Source organism: Copadichromis virginalis, linkage group LG7 (genome assembly GCF_057382275.1).
Source record: "Copadichromis virginalis isolate Kocher_CV1m ecotype Utaka linkage group LG7, C_Virginalis_male_GT1.1, whole genome shotgun sequence".
Classification (NCBI taxonomy): domain Eukaryota; kingdom Metazoa; phylum Chordata; class Actinopteri; order Cichliformes; family Cichlidae; genus Copadichromis; species Copadichromis virginalis.
Genome location: NC_140624.1, coordinates 30,595,975 through 30,618,928, shown reverse-complemented (window position 1 = coordinate 30,618,928; position 22,954 = coordinate 30,595,975). Strand labels below are relative to the sequence as shown.

At 41.9% G+C, this 22,954-nt stretch overlaps 2 protein-coding genes across 4 annotated transcripts; one reads left to right on the top strand and one right to left on the bottom strand.

Annotated features, from left to right (window-relative positions):
* Positions 1-5,623: 5,623 nt before the first annotated feature.
* capslb (calcyphosine-like b) lies at positions 5,624-12,911 on the top strand. Of its 2 annotated transcripts, XM_085462972.1 has the most exons (6): positions 5,624-5,834; positions 8,173-8,310; positions 9,868-10,045; positions 10,340-10,549; positions 10,703-10,819; positions 12,653-12,718. In XM_085462972.1, the coding sequence occupies exons 1-5, from the start codon at positions 5,635-5,637 to the stop codon at positions 10,802-10,804; spliced, it is 828 nt and encodes a 275-aa protein (XP_085319098.1). In that variant the 5' UTR covers positions 5,624-5,634; the 3' UTR covers positions 10,805-10,819; positions 12,653-12,718. The 2 variants fall into 2 exon arrangements, with proteins under 2 accessions (XP_085319098.1, XP_085319097.1); XM_085462971.1 differs by lacking the exon at positions 10,703-10,819 and having other exon boundaries at positions 5,627-5,834; positions 12,653-12,911.
* Positions 12,912-12,983: 72 nt separating this feature from the next.
* On the bottom strand, positions 12,984-22,701 carry il7r (interleukin 7 receptor). 2 transcript variants are annotated; one of them, XM_085462969.1, is made up of 8 exons: positions 22,552-22,701; positions 20,268-20,409; positions 20,025-20,182; positions 19,670-19,821; positions 18,940-19,096; positions 18,741-18,855; positions 18,590-18,662; positions 12,984-17,875 (listed from the first exon to the last, which is right to left on the bottom strand). In XM_085462969.1, the coding sequence occupies exons 1-8, from the start codon at positions 22,637-22,639 to the stop codon at positions 17,474-17,476; spliced, it is 1,287 nt and encodes a 428-aa protein (XP_085319095.1). In that variant the 5' UTR covers positions 22,640-22,701; the 3' UTR covers positions 12,984-17,473. The 2 variants fall into 2 exon arrangements, with proteins under 2 accessions (XP_085319095.1, XP_085319096.1); XM_085462970.1 differs by having other exon boundaries at positions 20,025-20,164.
* Positions 22,702-22,954: the final 253 nt, after the last annotated feature.

The following is a 22,954-nucleotide window of genomic DNA, read 5'->3' as shown; positions in this document are numbered from 1 at the left end:
TTTTCACATTCTGTCTCTCACAGTTGAAGTGTACCTCTGGTGCAAATTACTGACCTCTGTCATCATTTTAAGTGGGGGAACTTGCACAATCGGTGGCTGACTAAATACTTTTTTGCCCCACTGTATACACATACACACATATACACATTTTCAATAACCCCAGTAACACCTCAAGGGATACAAAACCTACAGATATATATATACCCATACCAACATACCCGTGCACCCGCACACATATGAAAATATTGGACAAGAACACCCTATCAACTCTCAACCTCTTCCCTGCACCCTGCAAAAACCATATCCTTAAACCACTGTTTAAATTGCACCATGATCGGACATTGCTTCATATCTTTACATAGTCTGTTCCACAGCGTTACTCAACACACAGAGATGCAAAAACTTTTTAATGTTGTACGGATACAAGGATGTTTTAAATTTAATTCCCCCCTCAAATTGTATCCCCGTTCCCTTTTAGAAAACAATTTGAGAATATTGTCAGGAAGTAGGTTGTTTATTGCTTTATATATAATTTGTGCAGTTAGAAAATGAACCAGATCTGTGAATTTTAGAATTTTTGATTTTAAGAATAGTGGATTTGTATGATCTCTGTAACCACTTTTATGGATTATCCTTATGGCTCTTTCTTGAAATTTTGTTATGTATATGATTTATATGTGACTTCCAGCTTAATTTATCATCTATAATCACACCAAGAAACTTATGCACTCTTTCAATTTCCACACAATCTAAATGAATCTGCACTTGTGCATTTCGAAGGAAATTTCCAAATAAGACTATTTTATCCATCCATCCATCTTCATCCGCTTTATCCAGGGCCGGGTCGTGGGGGCAGCAGCCTAAGCAGAGAAGCCCAGACCTCCCTCTCCCCAGCCACCTCCTCCAGCTTATCCGGGGGAACACCAAGGCGTTCCCAGGCCAGCTGAGAGATATAATCTCCCCAGCGTGTCCTGGGTCTGCCCCGGGGCTTCCTCCCGGTGGGACACCCCCAGGAGGCGCCCAGGAGGCATCCTTGTCAGATGCCCGATCCACCTCAGCTGACTCCTTTCGATGTGGAGGAGCAGCGGCTCTACTCTGAGCCCCTCCTGGATGGCCGAACTATCTCTAAGGGAGAGGCCAGCCACCCTCCGGAGGAAGCTCATTTCTGCCCTTTGTATCCGCGATCTCGTTCTTTCGGTCACTACCCACAGCTCGTGGCCATAGGTGAGGGTAGGGACGTAGATCGACTGGTAAATTGAGAGCTTCACTTTTACACTCAGCTCCCTCTTCACCACGACGGACCGGTGCAGCGTCCGCACCACTGCAGCCACTGCACCAATCTGTCTGTCGATCTCCGGCTCCCTTCTCCCATCACTCGCGAACAAGACCCCGAGATACTTGAACTCCTCCACTTGGGGCAGGAACTCATCCCCGACCCGGAGTGGGCACTCCACCCATTTCCGGCTGAGAACCATGGCTTCACATTTGGAGGTGCTAATCCTCATTCCCACTGCTTCACACTCGGCTGCGAACCGTTCCAGTGCGAGCTGGAGGCCCTCACCCAATGAAGCCAACAGAACCACATCATCCGCGAAAAGCAGAGATAAGATTCTGAGGCCACCAAAGTGAAAGACCTCCGCCACTTGGCTGCGCCTAGAAATCCTGTCGATAAAACTTATGAACAGAATCAGTGACAAAGGGCAGCCCTAGCAGAGCCCATTACCCACCGGGAACCAGTCCGACTTATTGCCGGCAATGCGACCCAAGCTCTTGCAACGGTTGTATAGGGATTGAATGGCCCATAGCAATGGGCCAGACACCCCATACTCCCGCAGCACCTCCCACAGGACACCCCAAGGGACACGGTCGAATGCCTTCTCCAAGTCCACAAAACACATGTAGACTGGTTGGGCAAACTCCCATGCATGCTCAAGTATCCTTGAGAGGATAAAGAGCTGGTCCAGTGTTCCGCGACCAGGACGAAAACCGCATTGTTCCTCCTGTATCTGAGGTTTGACTAGCGGACGAACTCTCCTTTCCAGCACCCTGGCATAGACTTTCCCAGGGAGGCTGAGGAGTGTGATCCCCCTGTAGTTGGGACACATCCTCCGGTCCCCCTTCTTAAAGATGGGGACCACCAGCCCGGTCTGCCAGTCCAGGGATACTGCCCCTGATCTCCACGCAACAATGTAGAGGCGTGTCAACCAGGACAGCCCTACAACATCCAGAGCCTTCAGGGGCTCTGCCACCAAGGAGTTGTTTAACTGCCTCAGTGTCCTCGCCTCCGGAAATTTGCGGGTCATTCCCCTCATCCCCAGACTCTGCTTCCTCCTCGGAAGACGTGTCAGTGGGATTAAGGAGGTCCTCAAAGTATTCCTTCCACCGCCTGACAATTTTCTCAGTCGAAGTCAGCAGCGCTCCGCCAGCACTATACACAGTGCAGGTAGAGCACTGCTTCCCCCTCCTGAGACGCCTGATGGTTTGCCAGAATCTCTTCGAGGCAGTCCGAAAGTCTTTTTCCATGGCCTCTCCGAACTCCTCCCAGACGAGTTTTTGCTTCAGCCACTGCCCGAGCCGCATTCCGCTTGGCCTGTCGATACCTGTTGGCTGCCTCCAGAGTCCCACAGGCTAACCAAGCCCGATACAACAACAACAACAACAATCTTTATTTATAGAGCACATTTAAAAGCCTTGGGCATACCAAAGTGCTTTACATAAAACAATAAAAGGTTCAAACATTGAATAAAAGGTTCAAACATTGATAGGACTCCTTCTTCAGCCTGATGGCTCCCCTCACCTCTGGTGTCCACCATTTGGTTCGAGGATTACCACGACGGCAGGCACCAACCACCTTGCGGCCACAGCTCAATGCAGCAGCTTCGGCAATGGAGACGCTGAACATGGTCCATTCGGACTCAATGTCCCCAGTCTCCCTCGGAATGCTGTTGAAGCTCTGCCAGAGGTGTGCGTTGAAGATTTCGCGGACTGGGGCCTCTGCTAGACATTCCCAGCACACCCTCACTATGCGTTTAGGTGCACCAGGTCTGTCCAGCGTCCTCCCCCGCCACCTGATCCAACTCACCACCAGGTGGTTATCAGTTGACAGCTCAGCCCCTCTCTTTACCCGAGTGTCCAGAACATATGGTCGCAGGTCTGGTGATATGATTACAAAATCGATCATCGACCTGCGGCCTATAGCGTCCTGGTGCCACGTGCACTTATGGACACTCTTATGTTCGAACAAGGTGTTCGTTATGGCCAAACTGTGATTTGCACAGAAGTCCAATAACAAAACACCACTCGGGTTCAGATCAGGGAGGCCGTTCCTCCCAATCATGCCCCTCCAGGTCTCGCTGTCATTACCCACTTGAGCACTGAAGCCTCCCAGCAGGACAACCGAGTCTCCAGGTGGAGCACCTTCCAGCACCCCACCCAGGGACTCTAAGAAGGCTGGGTACTCTGAACTGCCACTCGGCGCATAAGCGCAGATGACAGTCAGAACCCATTCCCGGACCCTAAGGCGCAGGGAACAAACCCTCTCATCCACCGGGAAAAACCCCAACATACCGGCAGCAAGCCAAGGGGATATTAGAATATCCACCCCAGCCCACCGCCTCTCACCAGGGGCAACTCCAGACTGAGACCAAGTCCAGCCCCTCTCCAGGAGACTGGTTCCAGACCCCAAGCCATGCGTAGAGGTGAGCCCGACTATATCTAGCCGGTACCTCTCAACCATACGCACTAACTCAGGCTCCTTCCCCACCAGAGAGGTGACATTCCATGTCCCAATTGCCAGTCTTGGCAGCTGGGGATCAGTCCGCCAGGGCCTCCGCTCCTGGCCGCCGCCCGGCACACAATGCACCCGACCCCTTATATTTAGCAATTGTTTGTTCCTCTTAAACCATTTTTAAATTTTGAACATTCCTGAAGTAATTGTATCGAGCAACTCCTTTAGATTCCCACCAGAACAAAAAATATTTGTGTTGTCTGCAAATAATACTAATTTTAATATATCAGATCCCTTGCAAATATCATTTATATAAATAATAAATATTTTTGGACCCAGTACAGAGCTTTGTGGAACACCACAAGCAATGTCCAAGCATGATGAGGACTGGACACCTAGCTTCACAAATTGTTTCCTGTCACTTAAATAATTCCACTTAAATAACTGTTCCAAATGTTACAGGCCCCGCTATGGTGGGTACGCAGCCAGATTACAATCCTGTAAAACAGGAGAGAAAGTGAACACAGGAGACTGCCATTCGCCCAGTCAGTCTTGCCAGAATTTATTCATACAACACAAGCATATCTGCTCCACTCTTTTTGTAACTCAAAACACTTCAATATTAATCAACACTACTGGGATAAAACAACAAAAGGTTGAAATGAATGAAACAAATGACAAATACACCTCTTTTCCCATGAAACAGATAAGGAAAATAATTCAATGGACATTTAGATGAGAAAATATATATTTGACACGTTTAAGGAAAATACTAATAAAATAAAATAAACAAAATAAATGTTCCCTTTAGAAATTTTTTTTTGCTCTTTTTTGTTCTATAAAATAGTTGTTTTCTTTTAGAACCACTCATCTTAGCAGTAGGATATATATGAAAAGAGAAACAATTTAAGTTTGAGTGAAAATATACATTTTTTGCACTCTCTGGTCAACTGACTCAGTGGCTCAAATGGCTCAAAAAACCTGATTCACTTTGGTGAGTGACTCATTAAAACTATTCAGTAAAAAAAAAAATCAAATTTACAATCACTAAACAGTGTCCAGCTGTGTATTTGTTTATGTTTTTAACCACAATACTTACCTGTAACACAGGAGAGAATGTGAACACAGGAGACACGCTGCCGTTTGCCTGGTCAGTCTTGCCAGAATGCAAGCTTACGGCAGCTATGCACCCGACTCAGTTCACAAAGCACGCTGCTGCCCCCTACTGTCCAAAGTGTTATACACTCTCCTGGCAACAGAGAACTTACATGACGTTGCAGATTTAAATGACACCAATAAACCAGCAACATAAAACATGTATAATAATCTCCATAAATCACGCCACTTAACTCAAAATTGTGACCACATATTTGTGTGGATCACACAAACATATAACTAACCACAGATCTTCTGCGGATGTAGGCTTCCTCCCATCCTTCTGTGTCTGCATGTAATCCCAGACACACTTGATGATGTTGAGATCAGGACTCTGTGGGGGGCAGCATTTCTTGTTCTTTGTGATGAAGATAGTTCTTAATGCATTTGGTTGTATGTTTGGGGTCATTGCTCTGCTGCAGAATTAATTTGGGGCCAATAGACAATCATTTATATTTCTGAACGCATTCTTTGTTTACAGCATTTTTTTCACACCTGCCTAAAAACTTTGCACAGTACTGTATATTTTAAAATACATATTCTAATATATATTTCTACATCTTTTTTATTAATATATTTGTGGAAGAAGGAAAAGACCTAATTAAAAAAAATACTATCACGGGCTCTTCAGTTTACCGGATATTAACGCCATAAATTTAGTCTCTGTTGAACTAAACATATACCTCCGGTTACTCACAGAGAAACACCGGAACTCCTCCCACTGAGCATGGGAGAGCCAATCACAACGCAGAATGGATCAGCAAGTCTCCATGGTAACGGAGTATCGTTTGGGGAGGGGCAGACTGGGAGAAAGCAAGAATCTAAAGGTTAAAGTGTTAAAACTCCTCAGTCGGACTCCTCTCTGTGCTTACACTGATCCTCCTCCTCTTGGGCTTCGTGTTTACCTCTTCAGCCTCACTAAGCTACAGACAGCGGACACACAGCAGGACAGGTAACACACCTTCAGATCCTCCATTACGCTTCCATTTTCTCGCTTTTGGAAATCAGAACCTTTGAGGATGAACAAGAATCAACAGGAAGTGTGGAGATTTAAAAATAAAAGCAGGGAGCAGACACAACAGTAAGAGCCTCAAACTAACAGCTGGAGCATCGGCTGTTGTTGATTTGTATGTCTGTGTATGAAGAGAAGCTACTGTTTTCACAGGCCCACACAGTTTACACATAGACGACACAATAAATACACACATTTATGTTACATTTATGTTATGTCACTCCACACACAGAGAGATAGATATATATAATATAATGAGGTCATCTAGTGGAGGCAAAGCAGTAAGGTGACGGAGGCTGAAGCTTCATTTAACATTCAAATGATTTAGTGTGACCAGCAGGAAAACGATCCTGCTGTCTGCGTTTGTTTAACGCATGTGGTCATTTTGCTGAAGGTAGCTGCAGTTGTCAGAAAGATGAAGGAAATCTGAAATATTTCACTGTACAAACTTTATTTGTAGAATAAAATAGAAATATTCCATGTGGTACTGTGATATAATGTACTTCAAATCTGAAATACTTGTACTTCAGTTTTTATTTTAACCATAATTTCGTAAATAAATATTTTGCTTCATTACAAACTGCTGCTGATATTGGGCCTGCTCTCTCCTTTTTAACTTCTTTCTTGGAATGAAATGAAAACTTTTCCTTCTTTAATTTTTAATGTTCAGCCTGCAGGTGCTTCCAGCCTCCAGCAGGTGGAGCTGTTTGTCTTTTAGAATCAGAATATTTTATTAATACCTAGGGAAATTATGTGGGTTACAGTTGCTCCAGTACAGTAGCATTGACAAAAACAAACTAGACTATTTATCAATACAATATGTTAAGATATGAGGAAAAGCGCAATTTATACAAGTCACCAAGTGAAACATTCAGGGTTGACAAATTATAAATAAATATCAAGAAACTGACAGCAACATTAGAGTAAGAAGATGTGCGGGCTGTGGATCAGGTTTTTTTTTTTAAGACTTCAAGCTGTTATAAATATCTGGATCAGTTTAGACACAAACTCAGTGAGCCTCTCTTTTTTTAACATCTCTCATACAGGTGAGAAAATTTAGTCTTCAGATGACTGACAGCAAGACAATGTAATATGAAAAAACAAAAGAAATAATAAAACAGTACAAGTAACTTGAATATAACATTAACATATAAGAACAAAAGGATCAAAGGCAACAAAAATGAATAAAACAAAACAAATGCTGAATAAAGCAGATAAATTAGAACAGAAAAATGAAATAGATTTAAATGTATTTACATGAAATCTAATCAGTTAATAAATGAAAGTAGGGCTGAATGAAACTTCATTTAAAAGCCAAAACAATAAAATAATACAGAGGGCTTCCACAGTTTGTTTTAATTTCTTTGATGTTTTGGTAAAATAGCAAAATAAATAAGTTCACAGAGTCGGTGAACGTGTAAAAAGGAAGATTACAAAATTGTTTGCATTATTTAAATATTTAATATTTGTGCATTATTGATAATATTGATATTTATTTTTTAAATATCATAATTAATGTAACCATGTCACTCTTCTACAGTAAAGATAAATCACAGTAAATAAAACAAAAGAAATAATGCTTATAATGCAGACTCAACAAAAATCCAGACTGAAGAGTTCTTAACCCGTTGTGCTGCTCGCAGGTTCTCAGTTCAGACTGATCCAACAGCTCAGAGAGAAACACAGGAAAAAAGTAAAATACAGAAAAACTTAAACGTAATAAACTAAAAACTCTAAACGACCAACTAAAACCAAAACACAGGATGGATAATAATCAATAAGAATTAATAAGAAAGAGTCCCACAATATCGATCCCAATGTTCAATGTTCCGTGACATGATCTTCAAAGAAATAAGAAAGAAATGAAGAAACAGTTATCAAAACAGACTATCTGACCACAGCCCTCATGTCCAAACACACCTGAGCCTGTAGACAGCGCTAATAGGGGGTCAGGTGTGGTTGTGGCCTCAACCTAAAGTCTGGTCCTGCACACAACAGTGAAGATAATCACAGGGATAGAAAAACATCCATGGATGTGGTTTTCTGGAGCGTCCTGGTTGGCTGATCATGGCGGTTCAACGGATGACGCTTTGTCTAAATATGATTTAAGAGGTATCTGTCACACCTCCAGGAAGTGACATTTAAAAAAAATTTTTTAACATAACATTTCATATTTTATCTGGCTGAGGTCAGACAGACACACACAGCACACTGTAGGCTGAGTTAAGGTATAGATCAGCTGTCAGAGTGAAACCTGATTGGTCTGTGTTATGTCAAGGATGGCGGGCACATCGAGACACGACAGAGAGATGGCGATGAATGCCAAGCGCCAGCTGTCCGAGTGTTCAGACCCCATAGAGAGACTCCGGCTGCAGTGTCTGACTCGAGGCTCGTCTGGGATCAAAGGTTTGGGCAGGTGAGCTTCACACACCTGTTCACACATTCAACATTCCAATCCAGAAGAAAAAAAGAAGGAAATTCTGTGTTTATAAAGATGTCAAATCAAATCACTTTTATTGTCACATCACATGTGCAGGTACACTGGTACAGTACATGTGAGCGAAATTCTTGTGTGCGAGCTTCACAAGCAACAGAGGTGTGCAAAGTACAATAACATAAGAACAAGCAAATATAAGAATGGCTAAATCTGAGAATTATATGAATAAATATATGTACAATATAAGAGTGTATACATATTACTGAATGTGTATACTAAATATGTATGTCTACGTGTGTGTATATATGTGTGTGTGTGTGCACATATTTTACAAATTAAATAGAGTAAAAATAAAATAAATATATAAAATATACAGAGGTTGGTAGTACCAACATAAAAAATCTGAGTTAAGAAACAGAATCAAAATTATTAAAAGTTCGCAAACACGTAAAGATGCCCGAGCTTCATCATCACACTGAAAAATAGACTCCAGTCACTCGTTCCTTTTTCCATTTTATCAAACTGAACAACAAACGTCAGCTTCTACAAAGACGAGAACCTGCTGCGAAGCTGCTAATTCTTCTGTTGTGTTAGCCCCCCTAATATAAAACCCCTGGATCCTTAAAAAAAGATTTTTTTAATTCTCTTTAGAAGTAAAAAAAATCTGTGTTTTTAATTTCAGACTGCTTCAGAGTCCTTCGCAGGTCTCTTTTCTCCATGATCAGAAACTATAGGGACCTCTATAGTCAACCAAAGCTTGTCACTTCCATCTGCAGTCGTCTGTTCTGGGCCCTTCTCTCAGATCGGTTCATGACTCAGGCAGACATTCTCAGTTATTCTTTAATGCAGTGGAGTAAATGTCGTGGAGTGTAGGTCCTCTGCTGGCTGTGATTTGTCCCTTTAATGCAGCGGCGGTGGGTTTCGGGGTCAGATGAGAGTAATGAAGCACTCACATCGATGTTTACGCTGAGGTTTTCCTGTCAGATCATCGCTGAGTCGGCACGGCTGCAGGATGTTGTTGTGTTTGTCTTCGTCGTGTTGTTGCTCTTCTTGTGGTTTTCACTCCGCTGATGTTCAGCTGTACACTGTGCAGTAACCTCAGGTCCTGTAATACGCACATTTACTCCCAGCACTGCAGTACTGGAGTACTTTCAGTTTGAGCTGCTGTATACTCTGCTGCTCTACAGCTGGATGATGATTTAAAAACATGCGTTCATAAGATCAGTTGGTGAGCTGCAGTCACAGTAATGACATTATTCATACTTCACACATCAGATCTGAATCCTTCATCCAGCGCTGACTAAAGGAAACAATGTTTCTTTTTTCTAAAGCTACATGAAAGCGGTAAAGACAGAAGTGAAACTGTCTGTTCTGAAGCAGCTCAAATATCAGGGGACTCAGGACTAAAAATACAGTTTACTACTTATTTACTTTAACTGACATATAGACAGTTATAGTTTTTTTAAAATAAAGTTTTACTTTTCAATGGTATAAAACTGAAATGCTGCTGTCTGATTCGCTGATTTTGTTTGTCAGGACCTTCAGAGTGATGGACGACAACAACAACCGCTCGCTGGACTTCAAGGAGTTCATGAAGGGGTTAAACGACTACGGGGTCTTGATGGAGAAGGACGAGGCCACAGCTCTGTTTCAGCAATTTGACCGTGACGGCAGCGGGACCATCGACTTCGACGAGTTCCTCGTCACTCTCAGGGTAAATCAGACCAACGATGAGAGCATGAGATGAGATCGCCTCCTATCAGTCAGCCAGAACTAAAAAATACCCCCAAAGCCCTCCTTCCATACGTTTTTAACAACTGTGGTTTCAGTGCTCGTGTTTCAAGGTGAACAGCTGCTCTGAATAAAAAATAGTTGTGAAGGCCCCTAAATGGCATGGATGTTTTAATCTGCAGTCAGCGATCGTCTGTTTCAAACTACTGAATGATGTGTCATAAGCTGGACTGAACTGAATCTTCACTCCTTTAACTTCCCCTTCTGTTAACTGCAGCCGCCAATGTCCAAGGCCCGGAAGGAGGTGGTCATGCAGGCGTTTCGGAAGCTGGATAAAACGGGTGACGGGGTGATCACCATCGAAGACCTGCGGGGTGTTTACAACGCCAAGTACCACCCCAAGTACCAGAACGGAGAGTGGACGGAGGACCAGGTCTTCAGGACATTCCTGGATAGCTTTGACTCTCCGTATGACAAAGATGGAAAGGTAACGAGCTTCTGACAGGAATGCCAGACAGGCGGTGTCTGTGTGGGTGGAGGTCAGTGACTGTGGCCCACAGACCAGTAGCTCCTGCACTGAAACAGACTTTAGGTGTGCACTTTCCTCAGCGTTGATGAAACTGTATGCTCCTCTCTGAAGGTGACCCAGGAGGAGTTTATGAATTATTACGCTGGTGTGAGCGCCTCCATCGATACAGACGTCTACTTTATTGTGATGATGAGAAATGCCTGGAAACTCTGAATTAGCGGCGTTCTGGTAATCGAGCTCCGTGGTTTTTGGGTGGTGGTAGGAGGGCGGCGAGTATTTCCATTTTGAGGTGTTTTCCATTGTAGAAAAGCTGTGATTAAATTTCCTCCCTGGGGAATCTGGTAATGTTCTGCAGGGTATGTTGTATGGTTTTACTTGTAAATGTGTTCCAATGAGATGGACTCAAAGAACCAGACAACATACAAACTCAGCAGTGAAATCGTTCATTTAGCGTGTTAGTCCACGCACTGCAGGCTGCTTCACTCTGGCTTCTTACTGTGGTTCAACCTAACCAATCAGCTTTTTCTCTTTCACTTTCTGGATGTAAACAAACTGCTGTGTAAACAAACACAGCCGCGCTGTTTCCATGCAGATGTGAAACTCGCGCAGAGGTGATCAGTTCTCATCATTTCCTGCTCCACATTTTTATTCTTGCACTCTCCCAGAGCAGCTGTGCATGATTCACACTTCAAAATCATCCTTCTTTATCTTATACTGCGCCTTAATGCAGCCTGCAGTTCAACCTCTGTTTGAAACAAGCTGCTTTATCTCCTCCTACTTTTAAATCAGCTTTCTTCTGATTGGATGATTTGTGAAGTCTGCCTTGGTTCAGCACCCAGTGCTCATGAGCTGTAATATTTACAAAGATCTTTTGGCTCATAGGGAGTATTTTTACATATCATTACCTTTATATTTTAAACTTTAGCATGAGCATCTGACACCATAATATCATGCACAGGTTGGAAAATGTGGAAAATAAGGTGATGAAAAATTAAACATCTCTTAAAAGTTAAGTAAGTATACCCCAAGTAACATGACTGTAACACACCCAAAGAAAGATTCTAGGTCTGACCAACCGTCTCAGTCGTGGGCAAAAAGATGACAGTCAATAAAATTCTAAAAGACAATTTATTGACAAAAAATCAAGAGATAAAGGATAAAACAGTCCAGTGTCCCATTTATGAATCAAATAAAAACACACAGTCCCAAGGCCAGAGCCGGCTATGCCACAATGCCAGTTGCACTCCACGTGTTGCCTTTAACAGGGTTAGAAGTTGTCCTCTGAGACCCACCACCCTGCAAGCATATAGCCAGTGGTCACTCCAGCCTCTGCAATTCTGCTGCCTTTAGGCTGTGGCATATAATAGGCCCTGGCCTATTATATGAGAGACAGAGAGACAGAGAGACAAAACGACACTTTCACTATAGAATTCATAGCGCAAAGCCCATCCATCCCAAACATATCTGATTTCATCACATTACTCTCTTTATTTCATAAATAACTTCATATCTATCCATAAACCTGTCTTTAAAGATTTACAGTTAGATTCAGATCACCTCTGTCTAAAGAGCCATCTGACTGCAATTTAAGGTGTTTACAGTTTTTAGGGAATTTCATAACTATTTGAAATGTTACCCCCTTACTTTGCTTCATTTAATTTTTTTGTACACAGAACACCTCGAGATTATTGCCTTATTTTGATTTGAGTTTTTTGTTTTTTCAATAATTTTTTGTGCAAATCAAAATGGGCCTATATTGTTACTTTGTTTTTCCAATTTTAAACAAGAAAAAAAAATTGATTATCCTGTATGGATGATTGGATGAAAGAGTGGATGGATGGATGTCAATCAGGTGAGGCACCTCATTTTTTAAAATTTTCCTTTTAAACTTTAAAGCCACACAAGAAGAAACGGGCCGCTGTTTCATTCTGATCTAACCGATGAAGTTGGCCCCTTCCTCTTCATCTCTGCTGTTTGTCTTCATAGTAACACTTTGAAGTACTGTCGTGTTTGATCTCTGTATTTAAGCTGTCATTAAAGCAGGTTTCTTGTACTTGACAGGTGACCCATGATGAGTTTATGAACTATTACAGTGGCGTCAGCGCCTCCATCGACAGCGACGTCTACTTTATACTAATGATGAAAAACGCTTGGAAGCTCTGAATCACATTAAAACTCCAGAATCTAAGCACCTCGTGGATTTCCGACAAACAGAATTTGTTTTAAATGATCATAATGATGTGTCTGATCAACTCTGCAGCCTGAATTCTGTCATATTTTCAGTTAGAAGTCATATTCTAAATAAATGCAGTTACACAGATTGGTCCGACTTTTATCATTTTTGTATCGTGTGCACATTTTTCATTACTAATTACATCACAGTGAAACAGCAGGATTTCATTTTCCACTTTATTACTATATACACTGATATGCATTGTGATTAAATAAAAACAATTCCACGTTACATCAACACGAGTACATTTAGACATTTCCATAAAGTATGTACGTTGTATTTAGTACAGATTACAGACTTCTTGTTTCTGAGTATAAAGCGTACATTCCTGTTTTTGTTTCAGCCATTGTGAGGTCGGTTGTGTCAGATATTGAAGCAGCAGCATTGGGTTTAGCATCTCCATGACTACAAACAGAAACAGTTGCTACAGCAACGCATCCACAACCCGCCTACAGACAGCTGAGCTTGCGTGGACATGACGTACACGACTGCTCAGAAGTTGGAGATCACTTTGAAACCTCATGTTTTCAGGAAGAAAAGCTGATTGAGAGAGTCATAAATGGATGTTAAAGTAGAAATACTGATTAATTGTGTAATTTCTATCTAACTAATCATTCTTTTTATGGAATATCTATGTATGTGTAAAGAGGCCCATTTTAAGCAATCATCTGTGTTCTAATGGCACATGATGTTCTCTAAAGGAGTTTTATAATATTAAGAGGCCTATTGATTATTAGAAAAACCTTTTCCCACCACGATGGCACACCTAAAAACTGCTTTACTGATTATAGATGTACTAAATCTGGCTAGTTGCATCTCTGGAGCATTTCTGTGTAGATGTGAAGCTTTAAAATGGCAAAAAGAAGAATGTGTTCAGGCTGTGTGCGTGTTCTAAGAAATGAAGGTGATGCCTTGCAGCCACAAGAAGAAAACAAACCAAATAACACTGGTGTGTATTACTCTCAAGAGAGCACTGCTAAGACCGGTTGGTGGCAGGCCCCCAGCAACCACAGGTTGCTAGGAGAAAAAGGTGTATTCCCCAGCCGGCTGGCAAGTGGTTGCTGTTGGTTGCTGGCAGTTGCTGTGAAACTAAAGCCACAGTCATACAGGCCTAGAGACCAGTGAGTTACTCACTGTCAACCAGCGGCTGCTCGGGAAAAATGTGTATTTCCTGCCCGGTTGGTGAGCAGCTGCTGAAGGTTGCTGATTGTGACTGTGGCTTTGGTCACTTGCAGATTATCGTGGCCGCCTCAGTTTCCATGGAGGGTGCCGACTTCTCTGCAAACATTTACTAACTACTTGCCGAGTAGAAGTAAAACTGTAAAAAAGTCAGACACAAACTGGAAACAGCGCAAGTTTCCCTTCAAAATAACAGTTTTGCCTTTTGAATCGTGTTGATTGAGGCACAACTTTTACTCTGAATTCAAACATTCTCCGTTTGCAGTTTGTGTCAGACTTCATTTTCATTTCCACTCAGAAAGCAGTTGGAGAGTGTTTGCAGACAAGTCTGTGTCTTCCATGCAAACTGCAGGCGACCATAGCAGCCTGCTAGTGACCAAAGCAACCATGCAATTGATTTCACCCAGCAACAGCTAGCAACCACTTGCCAAACAAGTGAATATGCACATTTTTCCCTAGTGGCCTGAGGATGTGAGGAGATTGCCAGTGTGTAACTACTTAAGTAGTACAGCACCTTTACCCACATGATTGGACGGTTTTTCCAACAATGAGTCAGCCTTTTAATGTGATAAACCTGCACTGCTTGCCTCTGATGTAGATATTCCAATAAAAAAAATCTGTTTAAGGATTCAGTTAGTTAATATTTATGTTCACTTAACTGTAAATTAAAGCAAATTAGCTTTTCCTTCAAAAACATGGTAATTTCTAAGTAACCCCAAAGCTTTGAGTGCTGTACTATGATTCAGATGAGCTTTAGGAGGCTTTACATGTGATCCTGTTTGATATGCATGGTGAACGCTGCAGCATGAGTTTCAGTTCCCAAAGAGTTTAAGTGCAGATGAGTTTAGATACAAGCAGCTTTAAATGACCTCACTGGTGTTGTTCGATTTTTTTGGTTGAGGAATGAGAAAAAAATAAAATACAGATGGTGAAAAATTGAAAAATCTGATAAACAGGTCTTATACCAGACTAGTTTTTGTGAGATGGAGCACTGAGAATTTATGAGTAAATCCATAAGCCGAAGTTTAATTAAATTCATTTCTACAAGACCTGGAGAATAAAAAGCAGGTCCCAAGAGTTCTTCAGGTTGTGGTCATGTGACTCAAGGACTCAAGGTTTAGGTTGTAGAGATCTTACAGGCCCTTTTAACCAATAACAATGTTCCACAGATTGTTTAGGTGGTTCTTCTGTATAGGTCTCTTTGTGGTTCCTTGTTTAATTGTAGTGGCTCCTTTTGGACACTGAGAACGTACTCAGGTTCATTTACAGGGATCGTGGTTACACAGGAGGTATCAGGGATGTTTTATGTGGTTTTAATGGCCTCCAGTATGAGCTTCTAGTAATATTTTTGTTATTTCTTGTGGCCCTTTAGATGGATAAAGTAGGAGCTTTGATCTAGCAACCAGTTAGGTGCTTTGAAGGCTCATTCAGTTGGGTGTTTTGGTCATTTAGGTAGTACACTGGGTCAATATAGATGTACTTTGGGGGTTTAAAGGGTTTCTTTAGATGAGCCACACTCTTAAATATCAAAGAAACTTTCATTTCTCTCTCATCTGTCAACTGAAGCTGTTCACCACCTCCCAGGCAGCCAACACGATCCATAATGCTGAGTTAAAAGATAAAGTGATCACTTAGACGCTGGGATGCCTGGAAGGTAGTTTTATCTGAAAACCACTATTCTATGCTATGTAGTAAAACAGGCAAAAACACAGGTATATATGATTCCTCCAACGACAAATGACTACATGTGGAGGTGTGTCAGTAAAAACATGAAAACACACTTGGCCTCAAAGCAACAAAATAAATCCTGTATTTCAGAGCTGCAGGTCAACAGCCTGCTCTACTCAAAGCTACATTTTGGGTTCAAGTGAAAGATTAAAGCTAAAAAAAAAAATCTGTTGGTACAAGCACAAGAATAACAGCCAATTTATCACTTTAAAAATAACAGCAGTGACTAAACATATTAAAATAAACCCGATTATAAAGGAGCAGAACTAAGTTCATATTGTTAGAATAACGTGTAACACATCGTTACTTTAGTTGTCTCAAATGTTTTTGGTTTATGAGTCACAAAAATTAACCACAGGCTGTGTTTTGCTGTCTTTGAATATGAGCTGTGAGCAGCTCCACTGCATAAAAACGTTTTTTCCTTTTTCTGTTTTTTTTTTCTTAGCAAGCCTGTTGATGGCTGACTGTCCAAGAAAATGACACAGGAAGAGAGAAACATCAAAGTGAGGACAAATTTACACGTTGGTGATTTTTTTTTTTTTTTTTTTTTTTTTTTAAACGAGTCAATGATGGAGACTCCCCTCACCCCCAACCAGTCACAGCAGATGGCGGCACATGAGCCTGATTCTGCTGAGGCTTTCTGTTATACAGTGGTTCTTAACCTGGGTTCGCTCGAACCCTAGGGGTTCGGTGAGTCGGTCTCAGGGGTTCGGCAGAGCCTTCGCCATGACATGCATGGCTCATTTTGTGCACCAGTAAAAAAATCACATTTTATTTTTCACTAAAGAGGGGTTCAGTGAATGCGCATATGAAGCTGGTGGGGTTCGGTACCTCCAACAAGGTTAAGAACCACTGTCTTATGAAAAGGGAATTTTTCTTCACCCTGTCACCAAATACCAAATGTTGTCATGCTGTCTATTCTCGCTTTACAGCCTGTAAAATGTGACACTCCCACTAATCCTATCACGGCTAGCACTTCAAAACCTTTTTCTTAAGTCCCAGCTGGGAGCCAGCTTCTATACAAAGATGAGACGATTTATTTTGGGTTAAAATGCTGGTGCAAAAGATGCAAAAATATGTTCATGAATCAGAAAAAGAACCCATTCCATGTTAGTGGCAATGGGGAATAAGAGTCTCCACTCATGTTAGCAGCTTGTTGAGGCTGCTACACTTAAAAAACTCTGCTAAACTCAGAGTGTAGCAGAGACAAAGTGATGGATGTGTAACATAATGAACTGAGGATGGTGTGAAATTACTAAATGTTATCACTGTTCATCCTGATGGGAACATCTGAACCAAACGTCATAGCAGAAACTGAGTAATTCTTGTGTATATTTGCTACAGAACTCCAAGATGGAGTTAAAATAAATGTCAAAAGATGACAAAACCTAAAAGAATTTATCCTCTTAGGTTTATGCGCAAATGGGAATCCAGATGAGATACTTCACCAGTAAAAGCTTGATTTCTGTAAAGTGAACCAAACTTCAGCACTCCATTCAGTGATTTTTCTTTTGGTAATGAATGCCAGATGTCTCGTTCTCTGGACAGAGGTCCAGCATCATTGAAATCCAGGTGAAATGTAAGTGGTAGATAGGCACATCCGGACAAAAAGGCAGCATGTTTGTCTTTCTGTTCTTTCACTTTGCTCTGAAGACCTCGTGAAGTTGGAAGCCCTTTGCTTTAGAGCATCCTGAAGTTTGATAAGTACAGTCTCTGATCCTGTTTGCTCACCACTGCATCACCTACTTGATCTTATAGAAACTGGACATGGTGACGTAAGCCTCCTCCTGTCGATTTGCTCCAAACACCTCAAAGTCATTGACTTCAAATTGTTGCTCAGGCTGCTCGGGTCTTTCCCCAAGCTGGAGGATGTCGATGGGGGAAGGACTGCAGCTCGACAGGCTGTCCTCGGCTTCAGACGAGCTCCTGCTCAACAAGGCAGAGAGCTCCAGCTCCTCGGTGCTGGCGCTGGCAGTACTCCTGCAATCTAAGCTCTGGGTGGAGCAGGGTTCGCTCGACTGAGTGCTGTAAGCAGCAGCAGATGCAGGACTGATCGCAGGCTCTGTTTCCTCACGTGCTGTCGTCTCCACGGGGTAGACTTTGAGATCACTGAGCACCTCAGGTCTGAAGGTCAGCAACAGAGGCTGCAAAACCAGAATGACATCATATTTGTCTACAGCCAATCAAAAGCTCCTTTGTCATGTTCTTTGTCTTAACAATTACAAGTAAATTCACTGGTTTTAACTACCCTACGGTGCAACAGTTAAAAGCAGCTTGATCTAGTACCTCTAAAAAAAACTAATCACAATGTTAAACAGCAAAAACCAACGGGCTGTGCAGAGGCACGCCAGAATTTCACACAGTTAGTTAAATGTCTGCTGCAGACAGCTAATTTTTGTGCTTCTTATTAGTCAAACTGAAAGTTCCAAAGATTCATGTCAAAATGAGTTTCATGAACCTGTAGTGCCTGTTTGATATCTTTTGTACCAGAGAGGTCAAGAGTGCAATGTCAGCATTAATCAGTACAACCGATGCACCGCTCACTGTGCTGTAAAATCCTGGTGTCACATCAAACAAAGCAATGCTTGAGGTTTTACAAACTGTGTTTATAAGCGGATGTGCTCAGCATAGCTCAGCAAGTTGGTCAATAAAAAAGTATCATCAATATGAATGTTTATGTTACTATGTTGATGCCACAGTTTTGACTACAATTGCTCTTTGGTAGGGGTACCACCACCTGAAATCTCATCTAAGTAAGATTTTGTGTTGTGATTTCTACAACTGGTCCTGTCGCTCACACGTGACCTGATGTTGCTTTGCAGTGTTTTTATTTTTTATCTGACAGTAGAATAACTCACATTGTTTGGCTTGCAGATCTGCACCAGAGTCTGTTTAGGATGCGGGATGCTTGGCCACATGTAGGTAAATATCCTGTGGAATAAAAAGGAAAGAAACTTAGTGAAGGGAACTCACTACTCAGATTGTTCTGACAGAAAGTAGACGTCATACTTGTTTTTCCAGAGGATGATGATGATACTAAAGGTCACCATCAGCAGAGAGACCAGACACACTCCGACTTGGTACGGTTCCACCTGTACTCCACTGGTCTGCTTCTGGAGGTTTTCTTCAGGAAGGAGAACAACACAGATCATTACTGATATCAGTGTTTAAAAAAGGTTGTGCAGCAGGACTAGACTATTGTTCTTACCAGGGGTAAGGAAAGTGAACGTTTCACTCCACTCACTCCACGTGCCCTGAAACATCTTTGGGAGTGTTTGCGCCCGCACTTTGACATAATACTTTGAGCCTTTTTTAAGGTATCCCATGTTGATATTTATGAAGTCCTGGGATGAGGTGTTCTGAATCTGTGGTCAGAGAGAAAAGAAAACATTTCAGTCATTGCAAAACATTGTATGATATTGTTGATGTAAAACAGTCTTTTTATGTTGAAGCACGTCCTCATACAAGATAGGACAAGTATTAAATTCCAGATGACCTGTAATGTAGCGCTGGTCCCTTTTGACTCTACTGGAACTACAGTTTTCAAAAGAAACAACATATTTTACACAATAAGGTTTAAAACTGGTGATTGGAACCATTAAATTATCAGGAGAGTGCTTAAAATTTATCATTGTGTGAGAAACTGTGGAAATCAATTTGACCTCGATTGGAACCAGGTGCTTTCTACCAGAGAAAAGGTAAGACGATGCTCTCAGATTTGTCTGCATTACAGTTAATATCACAGGAACTTCAGAGACTACTACTGGGCAAACCAAACACTGAAAGATTTACTCATTAGATTGTTTAACATTAAAAACAACCCACAATACAACAGTCTCTCTAGGAGAAACTATGTCTGATGTTATAGCGAAAACCTGAAAGTCTTGAAGTAGAATGTGAGATTGCACTTCTGAGCTATACTTTTTAGATCACTGTACCATGATTTCCCCAGCTGTCTCGATCTGAAACTGGAATTCCTGGTTCTTCACTTTCAGGTAGTCCTTTTGGTACGGGATCTGAATCCAAATCTTAGCCTCGTTAGACTCTTCTTGGAAGGTGATGTTAAACACCTGAGGACTCATTGGTTTAACTGCAGGGACAGCACACAGAGAGAGGACAGCAATGATAGCAGCTTTGGGCACGCAGAATTCAAGACTTTTACATTTCTATACTGGAAAAAAGGAAATGAACATGAAGTCTGACAGGCAGTGCAGTGGTGACTCTTCACCAGGCAGCTACTGATGTTTAGAAGCATTTGTAAAGTCTGAAAATGTAACCAGATGACATGTTTACCTATGTTCTTCAGGTAGAGTTTTTGTGAAATCCTGCCGCCACTCTTTAAGTGGACGGTCAGCCTGAGTTCCGACAAGGGCTTCAGGTCTGGGGAGCTGAATGTATCACTGTATGTCTCCATGCACTTCATCATTACGTTGCTGTCATAATGAAGGTAGCTGAACAGAAGAGCAGTGACCTGCATCAGTATCTGAATTTCCTCTGACATGCAGCACAGTACTGAATGTTATATCAAAGGTTTACCACAGGGTCATCCTCTCAATGCTGTCGCCTCCATCACCTCCACCCTCTTCATCATCCTCGTCATCATTTCTGCCTTCAAGCAGCTTGCAGGTCAAATTGCATCTTTTCATCATGATGTGAGACGTGCAGCTGATTCTGGGCTCTGAGATGAAAAACACTTTCAGACATTTCTCCACTTTTTGAGTATTACACTCTTGTCTTTTAACTTTTTTTTTCTGTCAGTTAGCAGTATATATATCATATACTACCAAAGATGTCTAACCACGGCTGATTTGCAGCCCATGTGCCTTAAGCTGATTTAAGATTAAGCTTTACATACAACATGCCAACACAGACATGAAAACAATCAGGAAGGGAAACAGCAGTGAAATAAATGCAAACTACATCAAAAAACTTCCATGTCACTGATCAAATATTTGTCTTTATCATTAACACCAGTTTATGCTTTTATCTCTGAGTGTTTCAGATCTTTAAGAGTGAAAAAAGACTAAATAAATGTTTTTTGCTTGTTCAAAGCCCCACTGACTGTTCCTGTGGTTAAGTATGTTGATTAAGTAGATTGTGGGTGATTTAATTTATTAAAATGTAAAACTTTGAATTTCATGGTGATGCCAGTTTATTATCTTCTGGTCCAATATCTTGCATCATGAACACTATTTATTGCTGACTTGTTTAACCCAAACAGTGACATAGCATGAAAGCTGTGATAGACTATATCCAAATTGCTGAATTGATTTCTTTCTAATCAGAGGTTACTGAGAAACCATCACATAACTCAACAGCACACTGGAGTCCCTCCTGATACGCAGATAACTGCATCATCAGCATAATTTTGAAACCCTGCCTCTGCAGCTGCCTGTCACTACAGTATGAAGTGCTTTGAGAACATTTTTATTCCAATTTGTCACAGTATAAATAACTAATTCTCTTTGATTTTAGGGATGCAACACAAAAATAATTATTCTGTAGTAACTCGTTGAAGGAAAACTGACTGTGCATCATCTGCATAAAAATGAATACCGAATTTTCTTCAGTTTTTAATTATAAGACTAATTGGAAGCATTTAAGCAGAGGGGGGGGGGGGGGGGGGTGCAGAGGTTAGCACTGACTACCTGTAGCAGCCTCTCACACTATGACAGCTAGGTTAGGCTCCAGACCCCCCGCCCTCACTCTGGCAACCCCAGGACGATAAACTGGGTCGCGAGAAAGGAGAAAACGCTGAGGCTGTAGATGTCTCTGTTTACCAAACACAATATGCTGCATGACAAAATCTTACCAGTGACTTGACATGTTGACCTTACAACCATGTTCAACACCACAACACTTTGAAGCTGCCAGCATGATTAAATCGTGTTATACAAGTTGTTAAAATAACCACAACTTTTCTTCCTGACTTTGCAGTTATTTATAGTCACTGCTTTACTTCGCATTAACTGCCTGAACGCCGAACAGTGTCCTTGCTCACCTTAAATACGTGCATTTAACTTTATTCATACCATTGCTTATTATAAACTGCTTTTATGTGTTTTTACTGCTAAATGGATGGCTTACGTAGGGTGTTGCCAGTACACTAAAACTGCATGCACTAAGCAGAACCTCTAAACTGTCAGCTATGTGTGAAGATTTAACCACAGGAGGAATTTTAAGCACCTGATCCAGTCCACCGCGGTGCAGAAACTGAACCGAGTGAAGCTCTGATGGAACAAAAAGCAGAGCATCAGCGCAGCCCCACGAGCACAGAGACGAAGCTGTGTTTACTCCCAACTGTCACGCTGATAACATCACTGCTTCTGATTTTGTTTGTGCCTACGAGCCGATGTGCACGAGAAGGCTGATTATTAAATCAATCCCGGATATCGAAAGCTGATGATGGGACTTAACAGGTGTCTCATTTTTCTTCCGAATTTGTGCCCCAAAGCTGAAGTGAGTGTCTCATAAAACTGCTGAAATGATGATTATTCATTTGTTTTTGTCTTAAGAGATACAAATTGTTCACGCTTCTTCGAAATTAACGGTAACCACACTTGAGCGCAAAGTCATTTAAGGATTTTAAAGAGTCTCTTCATGAAGCTTTTTAATTTTGAGCCATTATGCTCAGGTAAGTGCTCCACAGGTGCAATAATTCATCTCAGATAATATGTGCTGCAAATATAGCCCCCATCAAAGATCCAAACTTTACATTTTCTAATATTTTTTCTGTATTTGTATTTCCGTGAAAGATACTAATGTAAAAAAATCACCCCCAACATTCCTGTGCTAACCGCATGTTTTAAAATCTTCTTACCCATGTCGGGGTCTCCATCTCCGCTCTGAGCCTCACACACAGCTGGCAGCAGCAGCAGCATCACGGCGATCCTCCAGCCGAACTGCATCTCATCACCGAGTCTCCGTCCAGCTGCACACACGCTCACCTGCCGCTCTGCTCTTTCATAACCCGCCGTCACACCAGCTGAGAGCTTTTCTCGTCAGCAGGCTGGGAGAGAGGAAGGAGGAGTGGCTAGTCTGCAGAGGAAGGAGGAGGAGGAGGAGGCGGGGGCGATGCTGGGTAGTTGAGGTCTTACAGGACGCTCTGTAAATCAGAAAACATCCTTGATTTGGAGACTGCGGGGTCTGTGTGGTTAGAAGGCTGACGGACAGTTAACTCTCAGATGACAGATTATTAGGAACGTTCAGGGCTCAGTCACATG